At 30.6% G+C, this 20,835-nt stretch overlaps 1 protein-coding gene across 1 annotated transcript; it reads left to right on the forward strand.

The window, feature by feature from the left end:
- Positions 1-1,310: 1,310 nt before the first annotated feature.
- LOC125808947 (SKP1-like protein 1B) lies at positions 1,311-1,766 on the forward strand. Its single transcript, XM_049488628.1, has one exon. It carries the CDS (start codon positions 1,311-1,313, stop codon positions 1,764-1,766), a length of 456 nt encoding a protein of 151 aa, XP_049344585.1.
- The last annotated feature ends 19,069 nt before the right edge of the window (positions 1,767-20,835 follow it).

Genomic DNA, 20,835 nt, shown 5'->3' on the forward strand with positions numbered 1-20,835 from the left:
GTCAAAGTCCGACTAAAATCCTTATTTTAGGACTTTCATTCATGAGCCCATCCACGACCCGTAAGATGGTTTACGGGTCATCGTAAACCAAGTCCATAAAACTCAAACCAAATTTCTTGTTTCTGAACTTTCATCTACAAGTGGCATCTACGGTTCATAGTTTCTTTTACGACCCGTACATGCATGTTGTTCGTAAATTCAATTTTCTGTAAGTTTACACTTTTGAACTTCTGAGGTATTACAAATAAAGACAACTTTTATTCATTTAGATATTGAAAAAATAAATACTATTTGATTATTTAGTATTCAAATCTAAACACGACAACTTAATATTAAGATGTTTATTAATATTCATACATTTAAATCTCTAAGCACGTCTTACTAGTCATATAGGTATTCATGTATTAATTTTTCACTATTCAAATTTTCTAAGTCGTGATGGCCGGTTGCTACCTAGCTAAACCCTGTATGTCACAAATCAAAATTCAAAATTATGATGACACATATCCTAATCAACCGATATATAAGTCAAACCTTAACTAAATTACTAAATTGAATACTCTTCAAAATGCTTAATTAAAGGTAACAAGTAGCAGAAGTTAAGTCTTAAAATTAATTCCATAAACTGAAATAAAAATGCAAAAAAAAACATAATCTACAATTCCAAAATCTGATAATATGATGAGTACAAAACTTCTAAAATAACTTAACAAGATACAAAATTACTACAAATAATTTGACAGATAAGGATATGCATATAGTTGCATATACAATAAAGATAGTGAAGTTTTATGCAACAGAATAGCCAAACAACTAACCCCAAAAATTTCAGTAAGCTCCAAAATGGAAGTAAATCATCAACCACTCGTATCGGGATCAAATTATCTTACATAATTTTGACTTTTGATATTGTTAATAAAAATTTATTCACTACGTTATATTTTGCTCCTAAATTGTCATATGATTGCGAGTTAATATGTTCATGTTTAAGTACATTTTGTATCTTAAAAATTTTATGTTATTTTTTTAATAAAAAAAATTGTACTTAATAATATAATGTACACACAGTTGGAAATAATAATTCAAAGTTGGAGTAGGAATCCTAGGTGTTTAGGATTTATTATTTATGGTATTTACTTATTCATGTTTAATTATGTTTTGTTAGTTATAGTGGTTCCTAGTTCTAGTTTAATTTGATTTCTTACTTTTATAAATAGGGATGTTGTTAGTTATTTTCAATATACAGAATAGATAGAACTTGAAGTAAAATTCAAGAACGTTTGAGTTTATTCAAATATATGTTTATCATCATGTCTTCTTCAACAAAGTTCTTAACTTTAAAGACTTGCGATGATAAGAAATTTGTAGTGGACGAGGCGATAGCCGTAAGGTCACAAACTATCAAGAATATGGTTGAAGACGATTGTGTTTCAAACGTCATTCCCCTGCCTAATGTCGATAGCAAAACAATGACCAAAGTGATCGAATACTGGAAGAAACATTCGGAGGAAGGTGTCTCCAAAGACATGCTGATGGACTTTGACAAGGCTTTTGTGAAGGTGTATCACTCGATTTTGCACGCTCTTATCTTAGCTGCTAATTTTCTTAACGATAAGGAGATATTGGATATGATGTGTCAAGAAGTTGCCGATAGGATTAAAGGGAAAACACCAGAAGAAATACGTAAAGAATTTGATATCAAGAATGATTTTACTCCAGAGGAAGAAGAGGAGATCCATAAAGAGAATGCTTGGGCTTTTGAATAATTTTATAGTTATTTTTAATATTTATTATTTTTTATTTTAGGATTAAAACTGTCTAATTAGCTATATCTTATTCTATTTTATTTAGTTTTATATTCTATTGTTCCTTTTTATAGAATTGTTCTTTGATTTTGAAAAAAAAAACAAAAAGAAAAGGCGTTGGTGGGAAGGGCATCAACCTTGAAAGTTGGAGAGAAGTGCCCCAACACAACCAAGAAAAAAAATATCGTGAGTTAGAGAGAAAGTGTTCCAACACTCGGAAGTTGGACAGAAGTCATGTTCCAACACAACCAAGAAAAAAAATAAATATCGTGAGTTGGAGAGAAAGTGCTCCAACACAACCAAGAAAAAAATAAATGAGGATTGAAGAGAAGAACTCCAACAGTTGAAGATTGAAGAGAAGACCTCCAACAATTGAAGATTGAAGAGAAGTTCTCCAATTCAACACCAATGATAAGAAGAAAAATACAAGAGTATACAACTTTGAATTACGGGAAAATGTTGGAAATAATCATTCAAAGTTGGAGTAGGAATCCTAGGTGTTTAGGATTTGTTATTTATGGTATTTACTTATTCATGTTTAATTAGGATTTGTTAGTTATAGTGGTTCCTAGTCCTAGTTTAATTTGATTTCTTACTTTTATAAATAGGGACATTGTTAGTTATTTTCAATATACAAAAATACATAGAAATATAAATAAAATATTTTCCTTCACACACAATGATTTATTTTTGTTTTTTTTTATAATATAATGTACACACAACGATGGTTAAAGTAGTTATTTTTTTTACTGAATGTAACTGGTTTGAAATAATCATCAAAATGATTAAATCGAAAAGATGAATAAATTATAAAAAATATATATATATATATGAAACTTATACATGTTACTTTTATTACTCCCTTGTATATTTTTAAGAAAATCATTTCTATTACTTAAATTCTAACTAATTAAAGAGATCAGTCAAATTTAATATTGATAGTTTAGTAATACCAGCTGGTCATTGATACAGGTTACGTTGAACACCTAACTAACAGTAAAAATAGGGAAATATAATGAATCTCACAGTAACTTTTTATAGCTCTCATTTTCTACATCAATTAAGACTAATAATGTATATAACCTAGATAATACTACACAACAAAGTGTGTGTTCTGGTTAATTATTATGCGATTTTCTTAGATCCGGTTTAACGTCATTGCTGCTAAAAACAATTTATTTTTAGAAGCATTTTTAAAAATGATTTTTCAGAAAAGTATTTTGCAAAAAACAATTTGTGTTTGGTTATTTCATTTTATCTGATTGTTTGTAATATTTGGCTTCAATAATATTGTGTCTCTTTGCTTTTCTTTTTAAGCAAAGAATGAGACTCTTGTTTAAAATGATAAGATAACACATCATTAACATTTTTTTTCTTTTTTTAAAAAAACTTTTTTTGGTTGATTTAAGCATGCAATCCGTTCAAACGGACAATTCTTTTGTTAGTAAATAAATTCTATTTTTTTTACTATTAGTTACAAATTTTGCACTATACTTTGATTTGATTTTTAGTAATCCAAATAATCTGGTATCATAATGTATTTAAAATATAATAATAATTAGTGAAATAAAAGGACGTATACAAATTATCAAAGTCATTCCAAACTTCTACAATTTAAAGATGAAATTCTTTATGATATTTTAAATCTGAATATTTGTTACGAATCACAACTATAAGTTTTAATTGTTGGTTCTAAAATCTAATTTATTGGGTATTTGAGGTATGAAAGAGAATTGAGAAAAGACATCTTTTGAGTTGAACCAAAAAATTCTACATTTCTAATCTTATGTTTGAACGGAGGATACCAACATAAAATTGGTTGCTTGAATATACTTACTTTTTTCTAAAAAATAAATAAATTTAATATTCACATTAAAACTTGGTTATATTCAAATTCACACCATATAAGACCTCATTCGGGTAAAAGCGTTTCTTATCAAGGATTTTGTTTTGATACAAAACCTTGAAAAATAGAAAATAACAAATTGATTTTTTTTAAAATCAAACCAAATCAATTGATGATCACCCCTAAGCTCCACAAGGTGGCAATTTCGTCATTAAAGTGTTTACTATGGAGAAAAATATTTTCCAATGTTTGTATGTTTGGGTGATTCTAGAAAACACGTTTCTTAAAAATGAAGAAGGTGATTATTCTAATGAAAGTAGGAAAGATAAGTTGTATAAGTAATATTATAAGTTTATTGTCTCCTCTACAATCACCTAATCCCCCAACCCCCATCCTAACCATCCCACCTCTCGCATCACGCCACCCTAATTGATTACCTCCACTCTCCGTCTCATTTCATTTTCATAATATATATTTTCTTGCTTACTTATCAACTCTAAAAAATAAGTAAGAAACTCATTTATTTTCAGAATTTTTTTTCTTCTAAAAAATCAATTCCTGATTAAACACTTTCCTTCGAATCAAGCACACTTAAAAATTCTAAAAAAAAAGAAGCAAATAATGTATATGTAGATACTTATTATATACGTATTTAACGTGTTGCAGTATTTACCTTTGAATGCGACAAGCAAGGGAAAACTTTAGTAGTAACAAAAATTGCTGATGTGGAATGATATAATCACAGCTCTGTCATACTACTATTACAACTACCCACTCAAAAACCGCCACGTTTACACAGCGAATCATTAAAATTGGTCGGAACGTATATTCCTTATCCACGCGCTGATACAGCGTTACAAACACCTCCTTTACTTCATAATGAAGAAATCCACATTTCAAATCCGGAAAGCGAAGTTTACGCGCGTGGGGGAATGTTGACGGTGATGTTAGTAACTTAGTTGCACGTTGTTGGGAGGAGGAGCTTTTAAGGACAACTACGCATTGGGGGACGTGCAAAAGAAGATGCTAATACTAGTACTCCTATTATTTTATATCCCCATAATAATAACATAATGAGTAAATGAAATTTTCAATTGCTTAAATATAGTATTACACTAATATGTTTTATCAAATAGGAACAAAACATATATATATATATATGAAAACAAAAAAATCTAAAGGAGGGCAACATCAATACTATACATATAAAATAATTTCAATCATATATAAACAGTAGGTTCTACTATTCGACTTTGCCCTAGTATTAACTAACATATACATAAATTATCATTTATTTATTTATTTTATGAGGGATAAATGATAAAAATAAGTAATTCTTATATTATTAACATCTATATAACTACTAGTTTATATATTATTAGTATATGCATAACTCTAATTAGGGGCAGATCCATCCTTGGTCTGACACCTCTTCGTCGGAAAATTATATTGTATATAGAAATCAAATTTTGGTTTAATAAATATATATACAAGTATTGACATTTCTTGAAACAAATTGAAAGTTTAGTCTATTGGTTAATCAAGGGTTGCAAAAATTCCATGAGGTTGCATCTTCAAGCCCTACCTTATTATAATTTTTTTTCTTTTATCATTAGCATCTCTTAATGAAAATCCTAGGTCCACACTGACTCTAATCAACCATCAAACCACTTAATATATTTTACAACTTCTAAAATTTGATATTCATTACTATAATATTATTATTGTGAAATAGGGCACACAAATGTGATTACAAGATTAGTAATTAGTGATTACAACACTTAGTTTTGTGGAGTAATGAAGAGCGATGTTTCCGTATCACCGCCATAATGCACGGAACAAATGATCCCACCTTACACTTCACGTGTTGACCACTGCCTAATTTAATACTCCACTCTCTTTAATTATTTGTTTTCTCATTTTTCTCAAATTATATATTATTTTAAAAATTCAAGATAAAATTATTATTGTAGTAAAAGTTTTGGGCATGCGAAGAGGAGATGCATTGATGCCTCAGTGAGAAGGTGTGAGAGGGCTAGTGTTAGAAGGATAGAGGTCGACCAAAAAAGTATTAGGAAAATCTCATTGGACAAGATATGACGCAAATTCATATTGCCGAGTACATAACTCTAGATTAGAATGAATGAAAGTCGTGTATTAGGGTAAAGTGTTGTCTTGCGAAAGTTGTTGCGTAGTACTAATCGTACACTAGTAGTTATTGTCAAATATTGTTTATTGTGTTTCAATTATAACACTATTTGCTAATGTTGTTGTTCCTTCTTGCTAATGTTGTTGTTCCTTCTTTAGAATTTACACTATTTTATTTTATTATTAATTGTTATGCTTCTTCATTATTTCTTTTTCTTGAACTTAAGAAGCTTGATCCACTTGAGCTGAGACTTTATTGGAAACAATCTCTCTAATAATAGTAAAAGTTTTAAAAAGTTGCAGACACCTTTAAGGAAATTAAATTATATCTAAAGACAAAAATAAAGGTAAAGTGATCAAATAATTTCCTAACTAATATTTTTTTTAGAAGATACATGTAAATGAAAAATACAACTAATAATTTGAAATGGAAAAGGTAAGATGGAAACTAAAGTAAGTAAATACATGTATAAAGTACAAAGATGTGTCACTTTGAGGCCCCCATGGGCCACTGAGATTGAGTTGTGATTTGTTCATTTCTGTTGGGCTTACTTAAATAATGCCCAAAGGAAGAAATGTTTCAAAAGTTGTGGCCCATCAAGGTATTCATTTCTTGTGTTTTTCTATCATGTCGTCTTTGAAGATGATTTTCATATTGTTTAGTTATGTTTGCTATATTTTATAGGCTAGGAACACACATTCAAATGAATGTTATCGACTTTAATTTTGGGATATTCTCTTGTAGATATGAAAATCTAATTCAATTTGAGTTTTTAAAAAGAGCGAGATCTTTTTTTGTATAAAAATGTGTCACATTTAAAAAGAATCAGCTTAGTGCCAGAAGATTGTCATAAATATATACTACAACGATTAGCGTATTACAAATTCAAAGTACACATCTCTGATGAGAGAGTTAAGTTGTTTCTGCTCTCAAAACAATTTATGTTTTTATCTTACATAGAATTTGCTATTAACGGTTATGAAAGTACATCTCAAGATCTAAACTGCAATACAAAAATATTCGAAACAACAATCAATTTGAGAGCATTCAAAAGAAAATTTGATATAGTTTTGAGATATTGAAACATAAATAAATTTAAAAGCAACGTGAAAATTGAATGGAGATGATTTTTTTTTGAGGATACAATATAATATATATAACTTTCATACAACTCATCATAAAACCTTCATATACCATTCATATAATTTTGATACATGTTCCAACATGAGTTCATTGTCAATTATAGTTTGCATGTCATGTTTCATATAACTTTCATATCATTTTTCATACAAACATCACACAACTCTCATGCAATTAATCATATACAATTTTCACACTTTTGATAGATCTTCAAACATGTGGCAAGTTTACAATTTGCCTGTCATGCTTCATACAATTTTCATACAACATCAATCAATTTTGATGCAATATATGAACCCTCACTGTCACTCACAGTTTATGAACTTTATCTGTCAAACTTCATCTTAAATCTATTAAAGTCATTTTTAAAGACATTGTTACTCTAAAATGGGGCATAATAATTGAAGTATGAACTTTATTTAACGAAATCATAATCTCGATTTTATGTTTAGTTCGAAGAGATGAAATTGATATCAATAACTAAAATTGAGACAATTTTAGAGAAAGAATAATCACATAAATTAAATCACAAGAGAAAAGGGTTTTGAGAATGAAAAGAACATAATGTGATATGATTAAAAGGGTAGGGACGTAAAGATGGATGAGATGTGTGAGGGAATTGATACAATTATTAGAAATTTAATAGGTTAGAATCAAGTGATCCTCCTTTTGCACTAATATATTTTATTTTTATTTCTTCTTATTTTTATGTGAAATGCACCAGCCAATAATGTATAATTTCCCTTTTTATTTCTTCTTATTTTTATGTGAAATGCACCAGCCAATAATGTATATTATAACTATATACATTGATTGAAGATATTAGCTCTGAAATTGTGTATTGAAAATCAACTGTTGTTTGTTACGTTTTGGGAGCACATCCCCCATTTGAAGTGATTAAAGGGTTTATTCAACGTTTATGGGCAAAACATGGTCTAAATAAAATAGCTATGTTGAAGAATAGTGTTATATTAGTCAGATTTAACTCCGAAACAGGGAAGAACGAGGTACTACAGGGTGGAATTTATCAATTTGACAATAAGCCCTTTATTGTTAAGGCTTGGAGCCCTGATATGGAATTCACTTGGAAAGAGCTGCATACAGTTCCAATTTGGATTAAACTACCTAGTTTAGATTTCAAATATTGGAGTCCGAAGGGTCTTAGTAAGATAGGCAGTCTGGTGGGTAAACCTCTCATGGTTGATAGGAATACCAAGAAGAAAATTGGCTTAAATTTTGCTAGGCTATTGGTGGAAGTAGTATTGGATGCCCAACTCCCTGAGACTATTCTATTCAGGAACGAAAAAGGAAACTTGATTGAGCAAAAAGTTACGTATGATTGGAGACCCACTTTGTGCAAATTCTGTAAAAAATATGGACATTCGGGGATGATTGTAGAAAGAAGAAAGGGCCTAAGCCTATCCCCAATGATATACCAAAGGAACATGAGGAGGTGGTTCTTCCAAATATTCAGACTTATGGAAACTTGACACAGGCAAATAACACAACACAGAATAACAACAAGAGTGCTCCAGCTCAGCCCCAGACGAGTGTTCAAAGCAGACAATCCCCAACTTGTACCCCAATACAAGATATACAGACACAACCTCAAGCAATATTATGGGTTACTCCATCGAAGACAGGTAAAAGCCATAACACAACCTAGCAACAAGTAATGGATGTGAATACATTTAAGATACTGAACAACATGAAACAAGCAATGTTGGTAAGGGCGGTAATGAGGGAGGCCAAGTATCCATCTTTCGGATAATGGTTAAACTTTTTTGTTGGAATGTTAGGGGGCTCAATGCCCCGAATAAGCAAAAGGAGATTAAAATCCTTTGCAATGAGGAAAAGTCGATATAATTGGTTTGCTTGAAACAAAGATCAAAATTAATAAGATTGACCAAGTGATTAGTAAGCTATTTGGAGGATGGAGGTACATTACCAATCTGGAGTCTCATTATAATGGTAGGATTATAATAGTTTGGAGGCCCGATTACTATAATGTGGTGCCAATATTCATTACTGCTCAAGTAATAACATGTGAGGTTTGTCATAAGTCTTCACAATTGATTTTTTATATTTCTTTTGCTTATGCTTTTAACACTAGAGATGAAAGGAGATCGTTGTGGGAGAGTTTTGAAAGTCACAGTCTAAGTAATGCTAAACCTTGGCTTGCCCTTGGAGATTTTAATTTTGTTTTGAAAAGTAAAGATAGATTTGGTGGGAACCCTGTTACATGGGCTGAGGTAATTGAGTTCCAAAATTGTATTGATAGGTGTGGGCTCATTGAAATGGCTCATCAGGGTCAAAAGTACACTTGGAATGACAAAGGTGTTGATCAGAGATTTTTTTTAAGAATTGACTGGACTTTTATCAATAATGCTTGGTTAGACACCATTCCTACTTGCAAAGCTAACTATTTACCTAAGGGAATCAGTGATAATTGTCCCATTAAGGTCACTTTTGTAGAGGAGAGGCTTAACACCAACAAGTCATTTCAATTCTGCAATGTTTAGGCAAAACACCCTTTGTTTATAGATAAGGTGCAAACTGCATGGGTGAAATTATTAATAATTGTAAGATGTTTCAAATTGTAAAGAAGCTGAAGTTACTGAAGAAAGAATTGAAAGTCTTGAATACTCAGTTCTTTAGAAATGTTGTAGATGAAGCAAATGATGACAAAATTGCTCTATATTTAGCACAGAACAAGCTGCAAGCAGACCCCATGAATATGACACTTCAATAAGAAGAGAAGAAGAAATTCTTGAAGTTCAAAAATACATCATATATGGCAGAGATGTTCTTACAACGGAGAAGCAAGGAAAATTGTATTAAACTGGGGATGACAATACTAATTACTTTCATTCTGTAATCAAACATAGAAGACTAAAACAGGCTACCACACAATTAAATGACGAGAATGGTGTTTGGCAACACGATTCTGCAATCATAACCAACTTATTTGTCAAATATTATGAGGAAATGCTAGGTAGGACATGTGAAACAAGGAGGAAAGCTTTTGATGGATTCTTTCGAAATGGTCTTACACTCACAATTCAACAACAAATTGATGTAATGCACCTTTTTGCCGCGAAAGATGTCAAGCATGTGATGTTTAAAATTAATAGTAACAAGAGTCCAGGACCGAATGGCTATGGGAGTAGGGTTTTTAAAGCTTCTTGGGAGATTAGAACTGATATTATTGATGTTGTTATGGATTTCTTCAAGAATGGGAAAATGTTGAAACAAATTAATAATACTTGTATTGCTCTGATTCCTAAAGTTGTTGATCCTGAGTTTGTAAGTCAATACATGCCTATTTTTTGTTGTAATGTGATCTACAAATGCATCTCCAAAATGATTTGCCTCAGGCTTAAAGATGTTGTAACTCACTTAGTGGCAGATAACCAAGCAGCCTTTGTACATGGCAGGTCTATGGTTCATAACATTTTGATTTGTCATGACATTCTAAGACATTATCATAGGAAGACTTCTCCCAGATGTCTAATGAAAATTGATTTACGAAAGGCCTACGATATGGTGAGTTGGGAGTTTATAAAGGAGGCCCTCATAGGATATGAATTTCCAATCAAGTTCACGCAGTTGGTGATGACTTGTGTTACATCTCCAATGTATTCGATTAAGGTGAATAGTGAAAGTCATGGTTACGTTGCTAGACGAAGGGGATTAAGATAGGGAGATCCTATGTCTCCCCTTTTATTTGTTCTAGTCATGGAATATTTGTCCATAATTCTTAAAACTATGAGTGAACTATCGAACTTTAAGTTTCACCCCATGTGCAAGCAACAAAATCTTAGACACTTAATCTTTGTTGATGACTTGATGATATTTTGTAAAGGAAATATGGAATAGTATCAAAAGTTATGGAAGCATTGGGGCATTTTAGTGTTGCAACATTACTAAAATGGACAAGTCAAATTTGTTCATAGCAGGGTTGGATGATGCCACAAAAAGTAAATTGTTGCTTAGAACTGCTTTTGCTTTTGGTACCTTTCCAATCAGGTATCTAGGCCTTCCTTTATCTTCTAAGAAGTGGAACAAGTTAGAATGCCATCAACTGATTTTGAAGATTACCAATAGGATTAAAACTGGCCATGTGGTTCAACTATCTTATGTTGGTAGACTTCAGATTATTAATGTTGTTTTGCTTTTCATTCATAACTTTTGGGGAGCAGTTTTCATTCTCCCTCAAAGTGTTTTGAAGTAAGTTGATAAGATTTGTAGAGAATACTTGTGGGGCACAACTAATGACAGAAAGAAAATATCACTTGTATTATGGGATAAGATTTGTTGTCCTAAAAATGCTGGTGGTTTGAATATAAAGGGATGCAGGAACTGGAATATAACTTTTGTTAGGAAGTTGTTATGGCAATTATCTGAGAAGAAGGATTCTTTGTGGGTGAGATGGGTTCATGGTATTTATATAAAGGCTGATGGAAATATTTAGGCGCACAAGGCTCCTGTTGACAGTAGCTGGTATTGGAGGAAAATTAATAGTATCAAAGAAAGTATGCTAAATTGGTACACTAATGGCAGATACAATCTAACTCCTGGTGGGAAATACTCTATTACTAGGAGTTATAATAAGTTACTTGGACAACAAAGAAGATGGAAGATAACTGAATTGGTATGGACTATTGTTGCTCAGCCTAAACACATGTTCATCTTGTGGTTAGCTGAACAAAGAAGATGATTGATAAAAGAAAGGTCAGCTAATATGCATATCCCAGTTGAAGATGGTACATGTTGTTTATGCGATGGACAACAGATAGAAACTACAATGCATTTATTTGCTGAGTGTGACTAGTTTAAGCAAGTAAGCTCAAAAATACTGACATGGGTTGATGTGCAGCTACTACCAGGTGAAGTTAAGCAAGTGCTGGAATGTATCAAAGCTAAGCATTGGAATCCATTCAAAAAAGATATAGTGGCTGCTATATGGGGAGCTGTTATGTATCACACTTGGAGAGCTAGAAACTGAAAAAAATTTAAGCATACAATTGTACAAGCATACATAGTGATAGTCCAGATCAAGAAGGAAATTATAGAGAGATTAGACCTTCTTAAGTTGTCTAAGAAAGCTCATAGGTGTCGAGGATATATACATAAATTGATTTGTAATTAGTTTACTTGATTTTGTTGAGGCCTCTCTATCCTTTACACCCTTCTTAGAAGGTGGTATTGGTTATTAGGTGCTCTTTAGTGTGTATTGTTGCTTTGTTGGTTATGGTAAGTTTTTCACAGTTTACCAAAAAAAAGAAACTATATACATTGATTATACAATTAATATATACATTTTTTTATACAATGTATATACACAATATCTGTTATATTCATATTTATTAATAGACTTTATATATACACTTTATATTCACTTTTCATAACATATATATACCTATTGTATACACTTTTTTTTATCTGTATAGAGCAGTAAAGAGCTCTCTTGCCCTACTTATAGCAATTTCTATTTGTATAACTTGCATGGATTACTAGATAACAAGCCTACTAGTCCAGCCCCTAGATCAAAGGCCCAAAATTATTCATATTTATTAATAGACTTTATATATACACTTTATATTCACTTTTCATAACATATATATACCTATTGTATACACTTTTCTTTTATCTATATAGAGCAGTAAAGAGCTCTCTTGCCCTACTCATAGCAATTTCTATTTGCATAACTTGCATGGATTACAAGATAACAAGCCTACTAGTCCAGCCCCTAGATCAAAGGCCCAAAATTATTTCTTAACAAATAATGGGATTATTCTCAAAATCAGAGAACTAGACAATAAAGATAGTAACATTACAAAAGAAATATATATATATATATATATATATATATATATATTTTGTAGAAAAAGAAAAACTAGAAGTTATGGCGCATATTTATATATATGTTGTAATTTAGAGGGTGTCAAATGGGCGGGTTGGATTGAAATTGGAGATATAAAATGGGTTGAAATAGAAACTGGGTTGGGTCTTGACCTGCCCAAGTTTACTCTGGGCTTAAATGGGCTAAAAATTGGGTTTGGTCATGACCTGCCCAATTTAACCCGCTTAATCTCAATAATTTTAACATAATGTTATCTAACTTTTATAACCACAATTTAAATTTCAACTCAAAAAAATTAAAAAAGAAGAAGTTACAAATGGATCGATAAATCCTAAAAGATATGAAATATATAGTAATTCATACCTTCAATATAGGAACATACATTACATCAATGAAAATAAATAGTCTTAAAATGGGTTGAAATTGGAGGTTACATTAGGTTCAACTAAGGATTCTCTTAAAATGGGTTAAAGTTTGAAAGGGTTGAGATTGAACCCAATTAAAATTATCTTGATCCCAATCTTTAAAATTCTAAGCGGATTGGATGGGTTACCTATAGTCGAGTTCATTTTCGACATCCCAAAAGTTGCATCATTCATAGAGAAAATTAAACATTGATGTAAGGAGTTTATGCTTAGTTCATTTGGTGAGCTAGCTTCCAGTCTTCCACAACAAAAGTGGATGATTTTAGTCACCCATTACGATAAATAAAAGATTTAGCGACAATAATATAATAATCGTTATATTATATTTAGTGCTAATAATGAATATGAGTATTTATAACCTAAACTTTATATAGATGTCACTAGGCAACATGGGTACCAGTGGTTCATCTGAACCCCCTCGGGTAAAAATTACATTGTATATATAAGGTAAATTTTCAATATTTCTGTATATATACTAATTTTGAACAACCTAAATTAAAAAAGAGATAACCTAGTGGTACTGGATTCAGGGCCGGCTCTGTGGTTTGGAAAATAAGGCCTTTGCCTTAGGCCCCCAAATTTCGGGGGCCCCAAATTTTTATCAAGAATAAATTATGTGCTAAAATTTTTATATAAAAAATTGATTATTTATGATAAAAAGTGTAATTTTTTTTAAAATAAATTATTTTATCCACTTTAACATTTTTTGTATTATGTTAAAAAATAAGAATTAATAGTGAAAAGTGTTGAACAAAGTGAATTACAAATTCTTTTTTATTTCTTTTTAAATTTTAATTTCAAGCATTACTACAAGCATATTAAAATGAGGTATACCAAGTCATCAACTTTTTGAGTCAAATTCTATGGTTCTAACTCTTATCTTTATTTAATATTTATCAACTTATCACTTATAGCATTATGTTAACAATACATATAATAATTGCCTCACTTAAATGATGTTTTTCAATGTTGAGTTGATAAAATCTTATCTAAAACTAGTAACTGAAAAAATAATATATATATATACTATTAAATACTTATAATTTTCATCTAAATAGTATAAGAAAAATAATTTTTGAATAAATACGTATATAAAGTTTATTTATATTTTAGGCTGCGAATTGAAATTTCGCTTTAGGCCCCCAATTACGTTGAGCCGCCCTTGACTGGATTGTGCAACTTGAGTCGTGAATGCTATCCCTAGTTTGCACATTTGATTCCCGTTGGGTACACAAGCTGCATAATTTTTTTAAATTTAATTCTTTGGAGTTTGTACTTTACAGTGCACTCTAGTTCGCACTTGACATAGTTATATTTTTATTTTTCGAACTTTCTAAATAAATTTTTTGGATCCGTCACTAAAAATTGCTGACTTTAGCGACTAATCAGAGGCGTATTTAGGATTTCGGAATGATGGGTGCATTATTACAAAAAGATTGATCTAAAATATAAATTTGATCGGTTGGACATTTAGGTTCTTATTACTGAAAATCGTTAAACTTAATATTATAGGTCCAAAACTAATTAAAATGTCAAAAGTGTTACCAATAACCATTTAGAGAGGTGTTATCTAATTTTACAAAGAAAAATAAAACAAGATGAATATAAAATTCAAAATTTTAACCTCACGTAGAGAGGTGCACCAAGTCATCATCGCATTATATGATACTCCGAGTATGGGTTCACACATCTATATTTCAATATTTTTCAAAAATATAACACTACTATATATGATCTCGAGAGGGGAGCATGGGTTCACGTGAACCCGGTGACCCCTCCTTGGATACGCCTCTGCGACTAATGTCGTTGACTCAATTATCATTAATTTTTTGTATGATAATATTAAAAAAAGAATTTATTGCCACTAAATATTTGTTTCGTAGCATGCATATACTAGTATTTCATTCCCCTCTGAATTCTGATGTATATGTGAAAAAACACCAATTTGTAGCATGCATGTATAGTGGCCGTATTGGTCAGAGGAATGAATATATATTATGGACTATGGTATTGGGTCAGCAATTCTGCAAAACGCATGGGCATGGCCCCAAAGTTAATTTGTGGTCCTCTTTCTGTTTGAGGACCCAAACTTAGCTTGTTTCTCCACTGTTTAAACTGAATACTTATAAAGGTTTATTTACGTACTCTTTTGTCACCACTCTCTTTTCTCCCTTTTCATGTCATACTACTCTTGATCTCTCTCTGTCTCAATTTATATGACACAATTTTCTTCTTAATCTGTCCTAAAGAGGATGTCATCACATTTCGTTATTTTACGACTATTTAATGATATATCATCCTATATATATGAGTCTCACTTAACATTTTATTGTAAAGAAGAGTCAAGTAAAAGTAAGCACTAGAGTAACTTTAATAAGAACAATTTGATAAATATAATAAAGTCTTCCTTTATTTCTTTAATTCCGTACCTGATCAAATGGCGTAGCATAAATTGAGACAAAGAAAATAGTAGAAATGTCGACGTTACGTTGTTTAAAATGTATTACTCCTTAGTCCTTACTAATACGGAAAATACAAACATTAAGTAAAGTAATTGATGAGTCAAAGCTTCAAATGTAGCTAGTGTATGTATCGCCACTCCGCAGAGCTCAACTCTCCATGCGAAGTGGAGGTTAAAATTTGATGTTTATGCGCTCTAAATTTGCCATCGAACTTATAACTTGTCTTAGATGATGGGTTTGATCACAATTAAATACATATACATATTTAATGAATTTTATTATATAAATATAAAGTCTAAGCAAAAGTTACTTGAGTATCTGAATCCGTACTAGATGGATGATGGTCTATCTACATAATTAGAAAAAGTGTATAAAGTGAGATCACAAAGAAAAAAGATAGATATATAAGAGTAAAAACAAGGTAGCGTGCTTCCTGCTTTTGCTTTTAGCAAGCTCAGATATATATATGTCTCCAATAAGAAGGACAAAAAAAGAATGCCTTGTTTAGCTGGGGCTATGCTCAAGAAAGCTTCTAAAAGATTGTCCTATAGTAGAGTAGTCCCTAATGGCACCATCGACGTGCCTGCTTCAGCGTAAATTTTCTCTTATATAATAAGAGAGTATGGTTATATCCATGCGTAAGACGTAAAAGAGCAACATTAATTTTCTTAATTTGTTCTCTTAATATTAAACTTGTCACGACATAATAATCTGACACATGTTTTGTCCCACCAAGATAAGTTAGCCTAAACAATCTTCTACAAGGGTAAATGCAGAAATAAGAGATGAAACAAGGAATTAAGAACAACATTTTACAGAATTCATAATATAAACATAATCTCCTCCAAAACTTGATATCACGTGTACAAACCACTAGATAATAATAGAGATTCGATGAAAGAACAAGTTTGAATGTCTCTAGTTCTAGAATAGAAATAAGACATATATAATATATGGGGATGTGAAGTCTCCTAGAGCAACTAGCAGTGACCTAACGTACTCCTAAGTGCAAGCCTTGAACATTGATGTGGGAGGATGATTAGGATGAACCAGGCCCGTAACCTATACAAGTGTAGAAAAACAAGGAAATGAGTACCAAAACAACAACGATACTCAACAAGTATCCCTAGCTAACCCTAAACAAACACAAAAATTAGTATTCAACCCATTCTAGCAATAACAGTAGTGACAAAAGACATACGCAATAAAAATAACCCGGCGAATAAACTACATCATCAGACTCTCGACGGTATCAATTCAACTTTTCCAATTTAATAACAACGATAATAGCAATTCACTCGTAGATACCAACCAAATGATGTGCAATTAGGGGTGGGCATGGTACGATATGATACGGTATTTAAAAAAATTGATACCGTAACTTCGGTACTCGGTATCTAGAGTACTATACCATTATCATACCAAATTAGCTCGGTATGATTGGATATATTTAGTTTCTATTTCGGTATTTTACGTTATGATATTCGGTAATCATAATTTATTTGACTTCGACTTACATATATTTATAACTTTCCATATAATTTGTTTAGCAAATAATTTAGAATCATTCTCTTTGTCCTTTAGCAAATATTCTTACAAGACCAATACGATGATCAACATGAATATGAGAAATTCAAAAGCACAAGTCTCAATCATATTAGATCAAAACTACTTTTGTTAAATAATTTCACAAAAAGAACATTTCAATAACAATCGAGTAGTCATACATGCAAAGTTTAAACAACATTATCTAAAATTATGCATAGCCCTATATAATTTACACCACAAAAATCATTCACTAACATGTAGACTCAAACTTGACATATACCACTATGTCAAGTTAGAGTCTACATGTTAGTAAACGATTAATTTTATATATTACTATAAAATTTCGGTATGATATACGATATTTCAATATTTATTTTATAAATACCAAATATTGTATCGAATATCAAAAAAATTTAAAAGTCATTCCAAATACCATAATATCCATATATACCGCAGTATAAAAAAATTCGATTTTGGTATAATATTGTACATACCATGCCCGCCCCTATGTGCTATGCAAATTAAATGCCATAAAAAATTATGCATGTCTGTCCTACCAATACACACCATAGCTCATCGATCAATCGAGACCCATGAGGGAAATATCAATCCATGCACCTCTGATCATATCAGATCGTATTTCGAATCATATCACATTAGTAATCAAACTACACCAATCACATGACGTATCATCAATAAAGGATCATAACAATCATTCAAGGTCACTCATGGACAAAATACACAACAACAAGTCAATAAGTGCAATCAACCTCACGTACTTGAATTCAGAAGTTTTCTCAACAAAACCTAACATTTTTTTCAATGAAATGGTCGTATATATATGTAATGTATAAATATTGTATAAATAGTGTATAATCATGTATAAAAATAATATATAACTATGTATCAATAATATATACATATTCATATACACTGTTTATACATTATAGTAGTTCATCTTCTTCACTAAGCTGTTTTCACGTAAAATTATGTATAATTATCCTAAAACTTAAGAAATGTATTCAATCTTCATATATATTGTCAAATTTGTTAAATATGCCAATGTTAAAACCGTCCTCTCTAATTAGATTAGAAATTAGAATGTACTAAATAAAACAAAAAAAATTAAATGACATAGGCTCCTAGAGAATTATTATTAGGAAAAATTAGACAAAAAAATGCACAGCCGTTGAAGGCGTCAGAAACCATAGAAGAAGAAAAATAGTGAAATACACTTCGTTACAATAAAAGTGATCGTAATAATTAGATTATTTTAAATAAAAATTTGACTGAGTAAATATTTTATCTAATTATCTCTCTTTTTTTTTATTAATATGTCTTAATAAGTAATAACAACATTCAAATTTCAAAGCATATCACATTTGCAAGCTTATAACAATCCAATCCTTTTGCTACCACAAGACCACCTCATAATATATAACACATAGTTAAAAGTTAAAACCAACCAATCTCACGAGTGTCAACTCGATACTACTAATTCAAATTATAAGTCATTTAGCATATGTATAAGAATAGCGATGAATAGAGTGTATTAGTAATGTTAAGATAAGTAATACCTGAATTAATTATGATTACTTTTTTTTTTATACATTATTTGATTTGGTGTATTAAAAATAATACGCATTGCAGTGTTAGTTTCCAAAAAAATCCTCCATATTCTTAAATTTTGTACACTTTCAAAGGGAAATTTTGTGTCTTTAACTGTGCTTATGTATATATACACTTTTAGGGGAATTGTATCTTTAACTGTGCTTATGCATGTGTACAGTTTCAGGAGAATTGTATCTTTAATCGTGTATATGCATATATTAAAAATCTTTGTAATGTTGATAGTATCATTTAATTTATTTTGTATTAATTATACGGAAAAGGGTCAAAATTGCCCATGAATTATGTGAAATAGACTACTTATACCCTTCGTTATATTTTGGGATCAAAAATACCCCTGCTGTTATCCTAAGAGACCACAAATACTCTCAAGAGTTAACACCCCAAATTTTTATTGACGTGGCAAGCCACGTGGGACTAATCCTTCCACCTAAGAGTTGTCAACTAGGATTCACTACAAAAGAACTAGATCTTTAGCGGCGACAACAATCGCCACAAAAGCCCAGAAAATCGTCACTAAAAGTTTTTTAGAATTAAATTGTAATTTTGTGTTTTTTTCTTCACTGTTTTTAAAAAACCAAAAATGATATCGATTAAGTAGGAGTTTGAAGACACTGTATGTTTTATTTTTATGTCATATGTAAATGTATAAAATGTACAATGATGCATTATATAGTAGGAGATTTGAATAGAGAAGTAATTTTGATGATTTTTCGTAATAATATTGGATGTTTTTAATATTGATATTGCAAGTTATTTATTTTAGAAAATTAGGTTGTAATAAAAAATTAATTATCAATTTTTTTTGTTGAAAAAATAGGTTTTACTAGCGAATGGTTGTTGGAGCCTTAGTCGCCACTAAAAATCACTCACAACCTTTAGTGGTAATATTTTGGGATTTTGTGGCGACAAAAAGGTCAAGTTCTTTTGTAGTGAATCTTAATTGGCAACACTTAGGTGGAAGGATTAGTCCCATGTGGCTTGCCACATCACTAAAAATTTGGGGTGTTAACTCTTGAGGGTATTTGTGGTCTCCTGGGATAACGACGGGGTAATTTTTGATCCCAAAATGTAAGGAGGGTATAAGTGGTCTATTTCACATGGTTCAGGAGAAATTTTGACCCTTTTCCATTAATTATATATAGGATAATATCAAATAAAATATAATTAATATATAGGTTAAAAAGTTGTATTATACAAGGAATTGGTAATACCAATTCTAATGTCTCCCATTTGGTTGTGTATTAGGAAAATAATGTATGTGTTAGTCTTGTGTATTATTATTAGTACCTTGTTTGGTATATTCTTTTCTAATTTATGTATAATGCTTGCATTAGTTATACACTCTATTGTGTATTAAAGTGTACATTACTGATACCATGAATTTCTAGGTATTAGCAATGCAATGGTTTTAATGCACGCATTAACTCAAGTAAAGACTCAATTACCCCTCAAAACCCTTTTTACATCTTTTCCACCATAATAGTAGAAAGTATCTTTGTAAATACTTTTTTTATGCAATACATGTTATTTTTAATGCACCAAACCAAACAATGAATACAAATAATTTATATATAATTAACGCAAGCATAACTAATACATGCATTACTAATCAAACATTACTAATACCCTCTATTTAACATTATTTTTATACACTACCAAACGACCCTTAACAACAAACTCTAGAACCTAAGAGGTTAGAAATTATTAAAATTTATACCAAAAGATATAAAATAAAATAGCGTAGTAAATAGTATTCTCTCCATCCCTTTTTACTTGTCAAGTTTTAACTTAGCACACCTAACTCAATGTTAATAAATAGTCACTACATTTTACAAAGTCACTAACTCAATGTTAATAAATTGAAGGTATAATAGGTAGAAAAAATTTGTTCTTCCTTGATTTCTCAAAAATGACTTGAAAAAGAGAAATCAAATTAGAAAATATTTGACAAATAAATAGAAC

The sequence above is a fragment of the Solanum verrucosum genome, unplaced genomic scaffold (genome assembly GCF_900185275.1).
Source record: "Solanum verrucosum unplaced genomic scaffold, falcon-dt-bn FXZP01000435.1, whole genome shotgun sequence".
In the NCBI taxonomy this organism is placed as follows: Eukaryota; Viridiplantae; Streptophyta; class Magnoliopsida; order Solanales; family Solanaceae; genus Solanum; species Solanum verrucosum.

Coding starts and splice junctions, on each gene's coding strand:
- LOC125808947 (XM_049488628.1), top strand. CDS start 1,311: ATGTCTTCTTCAACAAAGTTCTTAACTTTAAAGACTTGCGATGATAAG.